This window comes from Mesoplodon bidens (assembly GCF_964165515.1).
Source record: "Mesoplodon bidens genome assembly, chromosome: 16".
Lineage (NCBI taxonomy): Eukaryota > Metazoa > Chordata > Mammalia > Artiodactyla > Ziphiidae > Mesoplodon > Mesoplodon bidens.
The window spans coordinates 29,768,845-29,786,530 of record NC_138173.1 but is presented as its reverse complement, the minus strand read 5'-3'; the positions used below and the strand labels follow the sequence as shown (position 1 = coordinate 29,786,530).

General features: G+C 35.6%; 1 protein-coding gene across 1 annotated transcript in view; it reads right to left on the bottom strand.

The window, feature by feature from the left end:
* CPNE3 (copine 3) overlaps positions 1-17,686 on the bottom strand; it is a 52,050-nt gene that overhangs the window by 4,892 nt on the left and 29,472 nt on the right. Inside the window, exons 9-16 of the mRNA XM_081258361.1 lie at positions 15,185-15,283; positions 12,242-12,328; positions 11,488-11,547; positions 10,813-10,946; positions 6,678-6,732; positions 6,544-6,595; positions 3,654-3,787; positions 1,887-2,123 (exon numbers count right to left, since the gene is read on the bottom strand). Coding sequence (XP_081114487.1) covers positions 1,887-2,123; positions 3,654-3,787; positions 6,544-6,595; positions 6,678-6,732; positions 10,813-10,946; positions 11,488-11,547; positions 12,242-12,328; positions 15,185-15,283 — 858 coding nt within the window. The remainder of the gene's footprint in view (positions 1-1,886; positions 2,124-3,653; positions 3,788-6,543; positions 6,596-6,677; positions 6,733-10,812; positions 10,947-11,487; positions 11,548-12,241; positions 12,329-15,184; positions 15,284-17,686) is intronic.

Below are 17,686 nucleotides of genomic sequence, written 5' to 3'. Positions count from 1 at the left end.
AAATGACTCTACTACCCAAAGCAATCTACAGATTCAATGCAATCCCTATCAAACTACCACTGGCATTTTTCACAGAACTAGAACAAAAAATTTCACAATTTGTATGGAAACACAAAAAACCCCGAATAGCCAAAGCAATCTTGAGAACGAAAAATGGAGCTGGAGGAATCAGGCTCCCTGACTTCAGACTATACTACAAAGCTACAGTAATCAAGACAGTGTGGTACTGGCACAAAAACAGAAAGATAGATCAATGGAACAGGATAGAAAGCCCAGAGATAAACCCACGCACATATGGTCACCTTATCTTTGATAAAGGAGGCAGGAATGTATAGTGGAGAAAGGACAGTCTCTTCAATAAGTGGTGCTGGGAAAACTGGACAGGGACATGTAAAAGTATGAGATTTGATCACTCCCTAACACCATACACAAAAATAAGCTCAAAATGGATTAAAGACCTAAATGTAAGGCCAGACACTATCAAACTCTTAGAGGAAAACATAGGCAGAACACTCTATGACATAAATCACAGCAAGATCCTTTTGGACCCACCTCCTAGAGAAATGGAAATAAAGACAAAAATAAACACATGGGACCTAATGAAACTTCAAAGCTTTTGCACAGCAAAGGAAACCATAAACAAGACCAAAAGACAACCCTCAGAATGGGAGAAAATATTTGCAACTGAAGCAACTGACAAAGGATTAATCTCCAAAATTTATAAGCAGCTCATGCAGCTCAATAACAAAAAAACAAACAACCCAATCCAAAAATGGGCAGAAGACCTAAATAGACATTTCTCCAAAGAAGATGTACAGATTGCCAACAAACACATGAAAGGATGCTCAACATCTTTACTCATTAGAGAAATGCAAATCAAAACTACAATGAGATATCATCTCACACCAGTCAGAATGGCCATCATCAAAAAATCTAGAAACAATAAATGCTGGAGAGGGTGTGGAAAAAAGGGAACACTCTTGCACTGCTGGTGGGAATGTGAATTGGTACAGCCACTATGGAGAACGGTATGGAGGTTCCTTAAAAAACTACAAATAGAACTACCATATGACCCAGCAATCCCACTACTGGGCATATACCCTGAGAAAACCATAATTCAAGAAGAGTCATGTACCAAAATGTTCATAGCAGCCCTATTTACAATAGCCCGGAGATGGAAACAACCTAAGTGTCCATCATCGGATGAATGGATAAAGAAGATGTGGCACATATATGCAATGGAATATTACTCAGCCATAAAAAGAAACGAAATTGAGCTATTTGTAATGAGGTGGATGGACCTAGAGTCTGTCATACAGAGTGAAGTAAGTCAGAAAGAGAAAGACAAATACTGTATGCTGACACATATATATGGAATTTAAGGGAAAAAAATGTCATGAAGAACATAGGGGTAAGACAGGAATAAAGACACAGATCTACTAGAGAATGGACTTGAGGATATGGGGAGGGGGAAGGGTAAGCTGTGACAAAGCGAAAGAGTGGCATGGACATATATACACTACCAAACGTTAAGGTAGATAGCTAGTGGGAAGCAGCCGCATAGCACAGGGAGATCAGCTAGGTGCTTTGTGACCGCCTGGAGGGGTGGGATAGGGAGGGCGGGAGGGAGACGCAAAAGGGAGGGGATATGGGAACATATGTATATGTATAACTGATTAAATTTGTTAATTAAAAAAATTAAAAAAAAAAGAGGCACACAAGTATACAACCTGAAAAAAAACTGCCAAATTTAATCAAGGCTCTTAAAATGGAAAATTCACACACTCTAACCCCAGACACATACTCAACTGCCTGGTTATGGACCGGCAAAGGTCTGTGTTCAAACACCTTAGAGTGCATGAAGAGTAGGAAGGACTGGTACTCACGTTCTGGAACTGTCTGAAAGGCACAAACTGGACAATATCCCTGATGGCTATCTCGCCCGACGGGGAGCGGAGACTTCCTCCATCACCATCCAGAAACTCCATGGCACCAAAGTCAGCACCTCCAACTCCGACAATGATGATAGACATAGGCAGCTTGGCAGCATTAACGATAGCTTGTCTAGTCTCATCAAGGTCTGTGATGACGCCGTCAGTAATGATTAAGAGCACAAAATATTGCTGCCAAGAAAGACAATTATGTCCGCTGAGCCAGCCAAGCTCCCCAACAATAAAAGCAATGGTTAGATTCTAACAAATACCATATGCTAACACATATATATATGGAATCTAAAAAAAAAAAAAAAATGGTTCTGATGAACACAGGGGCAGGACAGGAATAAAGACACAGATCTACTAGAGAATGGACTTGAGGACACGGGGAGGGTAAAGGGTAAGCTGGGACGAAGTGAGAGAATAGCACTGACATATATACACTACCAAATTTAAAACAGATAGCTAGTGGGAAGCAGCTGCATGGCACAGGGAGATCAGCTCAGTGCTTTGTGACCACCTAGAGGGGTGGGATAAGGAGGGTGGGAGGTAGATGCAAGAGGGAAGGGATATAAGGATATACGTATGCATATAGCTGATTCATTTTGTTATACAGCAGAAACTAACACAACACTGTAAAGCAATTATACTCCAATAAAGATGTTAAAAAAAAAAAAAAGCAATGGTGAATGACATCTCCAGCCTGATGAGTCATTTAGTCTCTTTCTTGCTCATTTTCCTTGTCAGTCTCTACCCAGGATACCATCTGTATGAAATATTGTAAGATTCTCTGATGACAAGGAAATTAACTGATACAAAAACTGTAGTTTCGTTAAAAGTGTAACAGACCACAAAAGAGGGCTGGCATAAATACACAGAAGCAAGACACCTAAATGTCAGAGATTAAACTTTCAGTTAGCACTGAAACATTTTGATTTAACTGAAGTACTGAATATGTCAAAGTACGTATCAAGGGAGCAAGTGGCACCTCTGTTCTTAAAAGATCAAATACGGAGGAAGTAGAATCGTTCATCAAACTAAAACATACTTTTTTAAAAATGGATATGGTTCAAGGTGGGGAAATCTTTCTCTCAATCCCATCATCTCTGATAAATCATTTTAGAGAGTGGTAAAATGTTACATAAAGTTGTACTCCATCCTTTGGGCCATTTAAGTCTAAAATGGAAATAAGATTTATAATAGTAGCTATCATGTGCTGAGTGTTTACTCTGACTCAGGCACTGTGCACTTTATGTGAATTATCTTCTCTCACTCTTTCAACAACTGCATGAGGTATGTACCCCTTATTTCTGAGGATACTGAAGCTGAGTGGGGTTTGGTATCCAGGGTCCAACAGGTAATGACTCTCTAATTCAAACTTCTTTAGTATGTTAAGTAATTTTGCAACAGCAACTGAAGTGGTAGGTCTCCTGAAGCCTAAACTTGCTAAGGCTACTTCAAAAAAATTTTTGAGAACCTACCTGAGAAAATTATTTCAAAAGACAGAGAAAAAAACTTATAAGTATACAGGTTGTTTTGTTGTTGTCTTGTTCTTAATGATCACTAATTTAACAACAGATGTTACTCCCAAACCAAGGATGATATATCATTGCTTCATGCCCTGTCTTTGTATCTCAGCAGACCAAATAAGCAGAAAAATGGCTCTGGGAACAACAACCAATCCACATTCTCCCTGCCCCCTGGTGACAGGGCACTTACAGAAGCTGTCTGTTGTTGTGTGGCTGCAGCAGCAAGCCTGGCCACATGATTTATGATTGGAGAAAAATTAGTTGGTCCATAGAGTTTTATCTGAGGAAGGCAGGCCCGATATGCCTCTATAATGCCTTGAATTCCTAGACAAAAAAAGCAGGATTAAAAATTCTCAAGCACAATTTAATTGTTTACTATTCACCATACTGGCTAATTTAATTTATATACCAACATACAGTGCTTTAAACAGTCAAAAGTTCTATATTCAGGAGTTCTCTAAGGTATATAGAATTACAAAACTCCATAGCTATGCTCTATCACAAAAAAACCCTATAAACTTTACTCTCCCCCACTAGAAGGCATTTGTTTTCACCTCAGCCAAATTATTCATTAGTCTAAAGTAGGGCTGTTATATTGCTTAATTTTGATATGTTTTGGGAATAAGACTCTAATGGAAAAAGAACCATACAAAAGATGCTGCAGCATACAACTGATGACAAGGTAAGAAAAAGTAACTGATAAAATGGAAAAACTTTTGCATATATGACCAGAAGTTCTACAGAAATATCATATAAGGTTAAGCATGGTATAGTAGACTATATTAATTGCAAATATTCACTTCCAGGTTATTTATCACATTTTGCTGCAGAAACACTAAAGCATTTGTTTATGGGGTGCACCTTAGGCCTGCTGGGCATTATGTAATGGAAGACTGGGCAGGCCCATTTGACTAGCTTTGTCCAGTGCATATGAATGGATATGACATCCATGTCTAAGCAGATGTTTTAAGAATCACGGCCTGTTTTTGCCAGCTCTCTTGCTTTTTCCCCCTCTGCCATGGGAACAGCATATCCCAGACAGCCTGAGACCCAGAATGAGTAGAAACAGAGCAGCGCAGCAGTCTAGCCAAGCATCAAGTGATTTGTAAAGTGAGCAAGAAATAAATTATTGTCATTACAAGTTACTGAGATTTAGAGACTGTTGATTACAATAGCACAACCTATCAAAAGTTGAATGGCATTCCTGATTAAAGCACTGCTGATGAAGCTGCCCCTAGTACACAACAGAGTGTCTGGGATGTAGGTAAGAGACTAGAAATCCTAGAAATTCCCAACAGTGTTTTGCTAAGATTAACAAGAAAATCTTTAAAGACTTTTAATGTAAACCAAAACAGGTCTCTTGCTTAAAAAATGTCCAGGAGGACATAGATCAATAAGGAGGAAAAGCATATACTTGGTTTAAAAGCTTCACAAGACCAAGTCTCTCCACTTGCCAATAAACTCCTGTTAGGCACTTTGAGTTTAGGGATAAGTGGTTTTATGAACAACCTTTGAGAATGTAACTAATTTATACGTAGAGTGATTTTACATGCATAAGGTGAGGCTGGAACTAGAGGTTAGTCAGTCCAGTAGTTACAAAAATAATCTTAACATAGGCCAGCAGCAGGATCTTACTGTAATGATATATGCTATAGAAAAATTTAACCCATAACCACAGCAATAGTAATATTTTCTTCCATTTCTATCATCTAGCTTGCTTTTCAATCTCAAGGTATACAAAACTGTTGATTAAATTTCTTCATAAACATCAATTGCCTTCTATTCCTCAACTAAAACTAAATTATGCTAAAATCTTTCTACTACATCAAGGGAACAAGTTAGACATGTTCTTTCTGGGCAACTAAGGTCGATGATTAATTAGGAAAATGGGATTAAACTTCCTTGTCTTAAAATAAGGCTGTATTTTTTTCTGTGTAGTATTTCCTCTGTCTAACATCAAATTGATTATTTTTTCCAGACTAAACCAAAAGCAGAAAAGCTCTGCTTGGTGGCAGCCCAAAGATGGGCTCATGTTACTCAAAGAGTAAATGAACTTCTAAAATGAATTATCCCATGGTATGTCATCCATATTTACTTGCAATAAATAAAATCTAATTACAACAAATTCCAAAAATTGTTCCAATTTCATCATAAGCATAAAGCACATTTCTTGAAAAGAAAAATATTCCCAGTTTCATATGCCTAGGGATACAAAAGGTCACAACCAGCCTCTGAAAGTGCATAAAAGAACACTGAATTAGTACAAGAAAAGAGTTTCAGAAAAAAGGAGAAAATCCTAATACAAACTACTCCCAACAAAATGGTCATGCTCTTCTACTTTATGAATATTATTTAGGAAGGGAAGGAAAGAACACTCTCTCCTGTTTTATAATTGTTAAAAGGACCCTTTGCAGAAAATTAGCTTACTGTCTATAATTTTATGCCTCTGCCCCTACATCGTTTCCTCCTCCAAACTGTTCAGTCTTACATACTTTTGTGGGAGATTTGGCATTTTAGGTTGATTGCTCAATGTGGCAAAAAGGAAGAGGCACTGGAATATTTGAGGGATAAACAGAAAAGTGAAATGAAAGAAATGCCTGTCCCTGTTTTCCACACAAAGGAAAGCTACTCTTGGAGCTTAGTTCTGTGTTTCTTTAGCCCACCCCATCTCCTTACAGAACACTGTGTAACAAGTAATTTGATGCTAGATACTTTTTCTTCAAAGAGAGTTAACTGCTAATCTGAGAAAAGCATCTGTATACTGAATGACCTGTTTTCATTGAAGGTTTATTTTAAAATCAACTTATATGGGAAAATAATATGCATATTCTTATGGCTCTACCCTCAAGATTGAGAATCTTTTGCTCTAGTAAAACTCTTAAGGTAGAAGAATTTAGCCTGCAATCTTCATCATCATCATAGTGATCTGCATTATTATCATTACCATACTAACCACCAACTTGGGGTAAAATTCTACTACTTTACATGACAGAAAATTCAATATGTCACAAAAAGAAACCTAGAGAGGAAATTTGAGTAGCTTTTTTCAGTTTAAAAATTCATGTTTATTTTAAACTTACCATTACAGTAGGGACTGGATGGATTAAAGTTTATTGGAAATTCATGAGAAACCTGTCAAAAGATGAAAGAAGGACTGATGAGGCTTGTTTTGCTTTGCTAGGAGGCAAAGCTTCGCAATGAGAGTTCCTCTTACCTGCCACTGAGGTGGGATCTGAGCTCCAAAACCAAAAGCTGGAAACATCTTATCACTGAAAAGAAAATTTGAAAAAAGCAAAAGGTCATTTTTATCTTTATTCATAATAAAACCAATATGAGCTTATTTTCTAAAAATTTGAAATCTTAGAAAAATATAAAAATAAAACAAAGATTAGAACCAATGTTAATATTTGGCAACTCTCATTCTAAATATTTTTCTGTGCATTGAAGGAGAAAAATGTCTCTCTATATATTAAAATGGACTTTATATTAATATTTTATAACATACTCTTTTTTACTTATACAGCTTATCATTTCACTAAATAAATATATAAATAAATCCGTAAAGTTTTAAAAAGCACAAGTTTTTTCATTTGTTTACAAAAACACTCATTTGGCAGCAAAACCTGACCTCAACTGACATAAAGTTATTTATAGCCTTTATTTATGTCACTTAATATGAATAGTCATACATTTGGCCACAGAAACATGGTACAAATGCCATATATTGTAAAACTCTCACATTTCTGCAGCAAAATGTATGAATATTTGGCCCAAGTATTTAGACATAATTATGGACCAGAATATATAACATCATGTGAATGACTGTTAAGTATTCCACTGTATGGATATTCTCCCCCAACTGATAGACACCTTATGTCTAGCCATTATAAAACATTGTAATGATTACACTAATTTTTCTACTAGGGATATTCTTTTTTATATTAATTCTTAATGGTTCTTTTTGCATTGAGGATAGAACCTATATCTTATACGTCACGATATTTTTCCCGGTTGATAGTCTGTCTTTAACTTTGTTTAAAATATCTTCCCTTTTTTAGTTATTAATATTAATAAATGTGAACACATAAAAATTCTTTCATGATTTTTGCCTTCTCTGTCTTGCTTAAAGGCTGTCCTCACTGCAAGATTATAAACAATTCACATATATTTTCTCCTAGAACTTCCAAGCTTTGTTTTTGATGTTAAACTTGAAATTCATCTGGAGTAGGATATGAAGCAGAAACTGCTACCCTACACCAGTATCCATTCTCTTCCTTTTTAATTATGGATCCCCTGCGCTACTGCCAACCACACTAGCTGTACTTTAGCTTCTCTGGGCTGGCAGTGGTTAGGTGGCTGGAGATGTGAGTAGAGTGATTTGTCAGCCACTTCTCAATCACACTCTAAAAGGGAAAGCACATGCATTCTCAGTTCCTTGGTCCTCTTCCCACTGGCTAGAGAGGATGAGAATCATAGCAGCTGCCTCGGACCCAGGGTGGAAGCTATAAGCGGCAGAACTGCCCTGTCAGTCCTGAACTACTTACCTCTAGAGATGCAACATGAAAGAGACATAAACCTCTATTTTGTCAAAACCACTTTGTTTTGGGGTAGCCATTTCAGCAATTTTGTCTATAATCTAAACAGAATAGTATCCTAACATACACAGGCATGAGTCAGGGATCCAAATCCAGTTCCTGTCCTGTTTGACAGCTGTTATAACCCCTTTCCCCCCAAATGCCATCTCTATCATACACTAAATTCACATACACTTTTGGGTCTATTTCAAGACTGCTTAATTGTTTTTACTGGTTATGTACTAGTCCCATACTCAATTAATATATAATACTGTATATATGAAACTTATATAATGTTATAAACCACTACAAAATTAAATTAAATTAAATTATATATATATATATATATATATATATATAGCTTTAAAATAAGTTTTAGTACCTGCTAGAACAAATTCCCCTTCATTCTTTTTCCCTGAAAAACTTCTTGACTATTTTGATTCATTTTACCCTCTAGAAAATTTTAAGAATCATTTTGTCAGGGTTTCACTGCAATTCTGATTAAAACTGACTAATATAGGGAGAAATGTTATATTTTACATCATTGTGACATCTGCCTATCTAGAATCGTGGTATATCTTTCCATTTAAACAAGTTTCCTTCTTTGTCCCTCAGCACAATTCTGTAGTTTTTCCTCACTAAAGATCCTAGACCTTTTACTAATTTCATTCTCATTTTTTTTGCATTATGAATTGTGATCTTTTATCCACTATAATTTCTTCATTTGGTTTTTGCTGGTTAGTGAAAAATTGTTGATTTTTATTTTATGTTGTATCTGACCACCTTTTAAACTTTCACACTTTCTAATATTTTTCACTTGATTCTCTCAGGTTTGAATTCATTCCTCATAGGTTTGGTAGAATTTATGTATGAAGGTTGTCTTGGCCAGTGCCTTCGTGAGGAGAGGCTCTCTGACCAGCCACTCCATTCCTTCCATGGTTCCTGGTCTATGCAGGTTCTCTGCTTCTTTGAGTCAAATTTGGTAATTTACAGCTTTCTAAAAAAATCATCCTTTAACCTAGATTTTTTAATGAAATAGCATAAGCTTTTATAGAACATTAACATAATTTTTATTTTTTTTCTGAATTTATGCTTATAATCTGTCTCATAACTAATATTCTACACGTTTTCTCTTTTCCTTGGGGAGGTCAGTGTTGCCAAAGGTTTGCCTAAGCTTTGCTGAACTTGGCAAAGAATCATCTCTTCATTTAATTTATTAATTTGGTGACTTTCCAAGTCATTATTTTGTGTGTTTGGAGGAAGCACAGCACAGCAGAGTTGTGAGAGCATGTCCCTGGAGCCAGACAGCTGAGGTTCAGTCCTGTCTCTGCCAGTTACCAGCTGAGTGACCCTGGACAAGTTATTTTATCACCTATGCCTCAGTTTTTTCACCTGTAAAATGAAGATGATAACAGCACCTATCTCACAACTAAGTATGAGGATTTGATGAATACCATATAGAAAGGATTTAAAATTTTCTCTGACACATAATAGCTAACATGTATATGGAATCTCCTACTATTGCTATATCTATATATTTCTTCCTATTCTTTAATTTTATTCTGTTGAAAAGCTAGTTCATTTTATATTCAATTCTTGTTTAAAAATAAAACACATAAAGCCAGAAATTTTCCTCTATAAAGACAGGACCATGTACAGTCATCTCATTACCCTTTATTTCTAGATAGACTGTTATTACTCTTTGATTTCCTCTTTGATCTAAGAACTACTTAAGAGTTTTTTTAATTTCCATGTGGTAAACTTTTTTTAGTTAACCTTTTGTTTTACCTTCCAGGAACCAGTCTGAGAAAGTAACCCTGTAAATTTTCTACTTTTTACCTAAGTCCCATTACAACTGTGTTACTTTGAGATTTTTATTATATTTCTAGCTATTTTCAATTGAAATATTTTGATAGTCTGTTACTAAACATGTCCACCGTTATATTTTCATTTTGGATTATATAACAAAGTGTCCTATAAAGTAATTTTTAAATTATATTTAATGAATTTTGTCTTAAATTCTATTAGGCTGATACTGAAACTGCTACCCCTGCTTTAGACTTCTTTGCATTTGCCTGAAAATTTCATCTCTTTAAATGTCATAACAAATTAATGAAAAGCTCCATCAAATATGTAAGGGCTTTTATCATAAAATAATAGGCAAAAACAAGTGAAAATTTTTACTGTGCCCTAATAGATTGAGAACAAAAAATTAATAATGTGGATTTTTTTCCTATTGTTTACTAAACCTTCAAGAGGACCTATTTAAATCCATTCAAAATCTATCCATTGAGAATCTATTCAAAATATTTTATAGCAATTATGTCAAGTTATCCTTCAACACTTGTTGAAAATCACCATTAAGAAAATAATTTGACAATGATTGCCAAGGAAATAGACATGTTAAGAAATAGCATCTATGAGTGTTTACAAAATGTGTCTCCTGGACTTCAGTTACACAGATAACTTATCCCAAATGAGTAAACCCCAAGGAAACCATATCAAAGAAACAAAAAGCCTTGCCAGCTTCAGTCAGCTGTTAAAGAAGCAAGCTATATATAATACATTATAACTAATCACAACCAGAGATTAGAGGTCAAAGGTAAACACTAACTAAGACTGTCACAAAGGGAAAAATAGAAAAGATAAGACGAGAAATTTTAGGGAGAAAGCTATTCCTCCCCAGTATCCTTATCCCATCAACTACATCAGAGAACCAGCAGACGATACAGAAAATGCCCTTTCTGGGGAGTTATGTGTTGGAGTCATACTCACGCATCATAATCTTGAATGACCAGTCCCACAGACCAGATTGCAGTCAAATATTCATTAACACCATTGGGGCTGATGTAATGAAGGGAGTCGGGAGACCTTGGATCACCATTGGAGCCAGTGAAGTCCACTCCCACCTGCCAAATAACAATTGCAGCCCTTACTGAGATGAAGCCAGGGACACCCTTGCTTGATGTCCAGGAAAACACAAACATTGAATTTTGAGACAGAAACATTCATCCCAGAGCCTGCTACTGCCATTTCCTAACAAATGCCTGAGCCTAGGGGTATTTCCAGAGACAAGTAAACAATTAAAGCCGCAGCATGAAGCAACCCGCAACCCCTATTTTTCTAGATGTCTTAAATCATGGATTATTACATCCATGGCTTTAGGCATAGGGCTTTTTTTTTTTATATGTCTGTTTGATTACTGCTTTTTATTATTTAAATTACTGCAGGATAATCACTGATTTGTACATATCTGCTTTCTTGCAGAAGAAAATATTTAACAAGGCCAAAAGCTTCAGGGTGAACAAACTCTCTGAGGAGACCATACTCAACAGATTGTACAAATTTCATCACAAAGTCAATTTGGCAGTGAAAGAAAGAACACTGCAAAATGGAGGGGAAAAAAATCACGTTACAGCCCTATTTTGAAAAATTCAGTGTGTTACTCACAGTAAAATTCAGTTGACATCCTCCCATGATATAGTCAAGGAATGTACATTCCACTGTAATCTAAAAACAAATAGTAAACTTAAAATTAAAACTCTCCTACTACATAAGAAAAGCAAATAGCTCTCTGGCATACATTTTTAACCATCTATAAACTGAACAGCACATGATATAAACATATGGAAAACACCCCTGCATTTGAATTTAAGGCACCCTGCCCCTACATGTCATGAATCTGTAAGATTTAACTTCAAGATAGTTATAGCAATGTGAAGATTAGAATATTAATGGCCAAAGATGAAATACACACACTGTAAGTTTTAAGAAGCTAGTAATGAGTCTAATATGTTGAGAGCTTTAATAAGTATAATAAGCAAGATTAAAAACAAAAACAAAAACTCCCACTTGTTTATAAGAAATCTCTTGGATTTTTTCCCCTTCACTCATAACATCTCATCTTGAAATAATGAGCAGGATAGATGCACTAAGTCAAGCCATTTCCACTCATGTGCTGGAAAAATGCCAATGGTGCCTTATATTTCCTAAGATAATGAAAAACTTTGATATTCTTTGTCCTTTGCTAAGAAGTTGTCAAACCTTGGAAGCAAAGTTACTTGGACGATTTCTCTACTATTTCCTATTCTCTTTTCCCTAAAGGTGTCCAGTTGCTCATGTAATTTCCAACTGTCCAAACAGTTTGTTTAGAAGAAATCGAAATGTGATCTCATTATATTAGAAGTGGTTAAGAGAAACTTACCTCACACTGTTTCACACTGATAACACCTGAATTCTTGTAGCTTTTCTTCTTTTGCCTCTTTTTTTCATTTATGCATTCAAATTCAACCTGTAGGAAGAAAAGACAAAAATGTTCATTATTACTAGTGATATAAGAAATGCCAATGTAAATTTAAATGAATGACTTCTTTCTCTTGGAATCAAACCACCTACTGATGTAGGTCTGTTACAAAACACAACTCTGAAACAACTGCATACTATGTCATATATATGAAATATTTATCAGTGATATTTCTGAAAAGCACTTCTAAAATTGTGTACCTTTTAAAATAGTTCCTAAGTATAAATTTTGCCTCTGTAGATCATTTCCTTACAAATGCTCTGAGTAATAACCTTTTTTATTTATAATAAAGGAAATAAAACATTACTTCTAGCTGTTACCCACACAAAGTACAAAAATACACTGCTTAGAAAAGAAAAAAAACAACCATCAGAAAACAGAAATATATGAAGCCCAACTCTATGGTAAAATATGCAGCAAAGATCATCTCTTTCCACTGGGAATATATGTAGAAATCGATCTAGTATCTTACATCTTCTCAGTATAGTTTCTTCCTCCAAACAGATCATCTTCCTTTCCACCTCCTATCCACTTATCCCTCTGTAAGGCTTGGCTAAAGTCATCCTCCTCTATAACATCAACTCCTGTTCTAGTCTTCTCTGATCTCCATCTATCTCATTAAACTTCTACAACCACATAAAATTTAGTTACATACTTGGTATTGTTGTCAACTATTTCATTTCATTAATTTTTTTCCATAGCTGGGGTATAATCACTTCCAAGTTATACCTTCAAATTCTCACTGCCTTGCCTAATAATAAGAGATACTCAATGAATACTGGATAAGTCACCTCTTCTGGTTAACAGAAAGCAACTTATATACTTTGGACAGAGGCATTACTAATTTTCAAAGAATCAAACATTTAAAAATACTTTTGATACAATGGTACAAAACAAAATGATGTTAAAAAAATTCCTTGATAGTTCAGGATCTTGCCAGAGTCTCAGCCTTTATCATACATATTAATTATTGAACATTAGAGATGCAGAAATGCCCTAAACAGAATAGTTATTGGTAAAAAGCTGTATTACTTCACCTCATTTATTCACATTTTTACAGTGTCTACCCAAGTGGCAGGCACTGTTCTAGGCGCTGAGAACACAGAGTTGATAAGACAAAGTCCTGCCTTTGAAGAACAAGAGTGGGTAAACCTTGTCACTACAGCAATATTAAAAGATTCATTCTGTCATGCGGGAGGGAAAGATCAAGTTAGCTGGACTTAGGAGAACTTTACATGCCCCATAAAGTATTATACAGTTAGCTGTTGGTTCATTATCTTCTAAAAAGAGGTCACTGACTGGTTCTGGAAAATAACAACAAACTGAAACCAGTGAAACAACAATCCAGATCACTCGTCATATTTAGTTCTTTTAGGTAGCTTGCTTTATTTTAAATGTTCATATTTTCATTATTTTCCAATATTTCTGCCTTTAAAAATAAAAAAAAATCTTTAAATAGAATATTTACAGCTGAATTTTGCTGTTGTTTTAATTCAAACTGTTAACCTAATTCAATCTCTGCATTTAAACCATTGAGTGTGATTTGAAAGCCTTCCTTACTGCATACAAGCACTTCTGTTATTTCTAGTATCTGGGCTTTGTGACCAGGGTGTAGGGACAGGACTAGAGATCTCTACATGACCTATTGAAAATTCTAGTCCCACTATGTTTGTTCAAAACTCATTTCTCCCAATTATTTAAATCAAATAGTTAATAAGGTTTATTTATGCATTTAGTATTTAAGTTTTGATCTAAAACTATCAGTATCCTCTTTTGGGTCACCTCACCTACATGACTTCGTAAAAAAGACCTTCCCACCTGACCATAATCTCTTACCTTTTAAACCTCATGTTTAGATTTTCAGAACCAAATGCTATATACAGGAGCATTATTCAGGTCTCTAAGCAGGTAATAAACATTTCATATTATTCTAAGTAAGCTATAAAGAGAATTAACAACTTATTTCATTCAAACTAGAAAGGTAAGTAAGAGGGAAACAACACTCTGGAATAGTTTTTAGGCACTTTGTCTTACAGACAGAAAAGTTTCAAGAAGCAATCTTAGAAATATGTGGGGATGATAACTAATAAACTGAACGTAGTTAAGGCAGACAAATGATCTTTTTTGGTTTTTTTTTTTTTTTTTTTTTTTTGCTGTACGCAGGCCTCTCACTGTTGTGGCCTCTCCCGTTGCAGAGCACAGGCTCCGGACGCGCAGGCTCAGCGGCCATGGCCCACGGGCCCAGCCACTCCACGGTATGTGGGACCCTCCCGGACCGGGGCACGAACCCGCGTCCCCTGCATCAGCAGGCGGACTCTCAACCACTGCGCCACCAGGGAAGCCCCCGACAAATGATCTTAACAAAATTAGTACCATTAGATGGCAGCTTAATATTACATAATTTGAAATAGCGTAACTATGCTTTTAACCTTCCCTTGGGTGAGGACAAGTCACAGGAAAGCCACAGGCAGAATGTAAAAGCCAATTTTTAAAATGTCCAAAAGGAGAATAAATGAACCCAATTCAAGTCCAGGTATTTGTCTAGTGTAGATATTAATTATTGTGACCAATGAAATGTCAAGATCTTTAAAACAAAGGATTCTCAATCAAACCATATAAATTGTCTGAAGACAAAGGAAACCAAACCTCGAAACATAAATGAAAACTCATCCCAAGTAAGAATTTTGGATCATCCAAGTACTAAACAAATAAAATCCACAGACTTCAGAGCATTACATAATATAGAGTAAAAGCATGGAAAACTATTTTGTATGCCAAGAGAAAAAATGAATAAATACAGGGCCAAACTATAAGGTATATGCAAATGACAAGGATGTAACTTACAGGTGAATTTCTGGAGGCTTCTTTCAGTTTTGTCATGGTGGTTTGAAATGTTCCAATGAGATCATGGGACCCATCACTGTCATAATCATAACACTCTACCTAGAAGTAAGTATAATAAAAATATATAAAAATCAATATAATTTTGTTAAAAAGTACTGGCTGCAATAAATGGGACTTACCAAGAAGTGTACCTTTAATTAAAATTAGGGAAAATGTTTAACATATAGTCCTACTTGGAGAAGTAGGAACTAACTTCCTAGAGGAACAATACTGAAACACTTTCAAACACTCGCTATTCTTGGAATGGGGTTCTAGGACACATCACAGGCAGATGAAAAACACAAATACTGTTCAAATTCCACATTAAGCAGTTTCCAGCTCCTGTACATGCCCTTTCCAAGTGCTGATAAAATAAAAATGGAATTAGACCTTCTTTCTCATCTGCTTTTTACCTTGTTATCATTTACAATGGCTAAAAGCCACTATCTATCTGGAGGAAGAAAGGAAGTCAGTATCCTAGGCAGCTAAAAATTGTATAATTAAATTCTAGATGATTAGTAACTACAGAAAACGTATTTCATTAGTTGCAATTTGGTGAGGTTAGGCTTCTATTAGGAGTTAGATATGATGAAGTCAGATTTGCATCATTCTGAGGATCACAACTCTCACAATGAAAAGGAAAATTCCAGGAAAAGTTTTTTATACACTGAGGAAGTATCTATACTGGGTCATAATTATTTTATTTCCATGTAAGACAGGAATATTGGCTATGGCTCTCATTAAAGGCTCGCTCTTTCTTGAAGCAGACAGAAGAGAGCTGAGGGTATTTGATTTCCATATAGTTTTGCACCAGGTTGACAGATGTAGCCAAAGAGTAAATATTCACAAGAATACCTGAATATTCATTGCAATGAGAAAATAAGGTGGTGTGAACTCTTAGCAAACAGAGGTGTTCACTGTGATCATAAATAACTGATATGGTGTTTTGTTTTTTGTTTTTTTTTTGCGGTACGCGGGCCTCTCACTGTTGTGGCCTCTCCCGTTGCAGAGCACAGGCTCCGGACACGCAGGCTCAGCGGCCATGGCTCACGGGCCCAGCCGCTCCGCGGCATGTGGGATCTTCCCGGACCAGGGCACGAACCTGTGTCCCCTGCGTCGGCAGGCGGACTCTCAACCACTGCGTCACCAGGGAAGCCCCGATGTTTTTATAGTGCTTTGTAATTTCAAACATTTCTTTCTGCAAACATTTATTACATGCATTGCACACAATATCTACTGAGGCTTGTCAGGTAGGAGAAGAATTAAATAGTCTTAGAAGATGACATATCTTGTGTGGTAACCAACAAAGTAAATCTGTGTCAAGGAAACTTTTGAATCCTTCTAGAGCCTATGATTTAAAATAAAAGCCTGTACCTGAGAAGCAATTTGCATCTTACCCTATGCCAATCTTCCGTCCTGCTATAATCCTTTACAAAGTTATATTAATCACCAAGCTAAAATGCTCAGGATTTATATATATTCACCTAGCAAAGTGATTTATTTTCTTCTCAGTTCTCTAAGAGGTGAATTGAGTGCTTATCATAATAGGAAGTCTTTCACCCCTTATATTTTCATTATTATTCAGGAAGACTAAAAATCAAACAATCAATAAATAAAACAAACAAGGTCTAGAATTGCAATTTTGAGCAACAGTAAGGGTTTTTATTTGTTCCCAGCACTTCAGTCACTGACCAATTCTGACTTGCTAACTCTTGCCCTACATATCCGATACTCAATTTTTAAACCAAAAGCCCTTTATCTGACAGAAAAGAAAATTAATGACCTTAATAATTTTTTCTAGGGGAACTAAAATTAAGATAAAGTCAAAACAATCTTAATATTTTAATAATTTCATTTTTAAGAGTTTTTTTTTATTATGGAAAACAGAATGTTACATTTTAGACTTGCACTCAGGAAACTCCAATTTATACCTAAGACAACAAGATCAAGCTCTGATAAGGCCAAGATTTTATTTAAACAAAGCTTATGCAGGAGCTAAAACTATTCATGTTTAGACTGTCCGAAACTTCAGGGAGTGTAAAAACATTTTTAAAATGTAATTCCCAATAACTCACTACAATAAATATATAAGAAAAGTTCACTGTTGCCTCACTAAAGGCAAATGTTTGATGCTAAAGGAAAATGTGACATTTATAATGCTGGCATATGTTCAGATACAGCTTGAGGTAAATGATGTAATGATTTGTGTCATTTAATTTCTCTTCTCAAGAATTTAAAGACTAGTAATATTGGCTGCTTTAAACAACACAATCAGCGGGGTTTGTGAAACTGAAATGTATGCATATACACATATGTGCATATGTATACATGTAAAAGAATGCACACATCACACAATACAACATTCACTAAGGCATTCCCCGTTTAGGCATGCATGATTATTTTTCTTATTTGCACAATTTTATGAAAATAATAATACATGCTAGAGTGATAACACTGGCACGT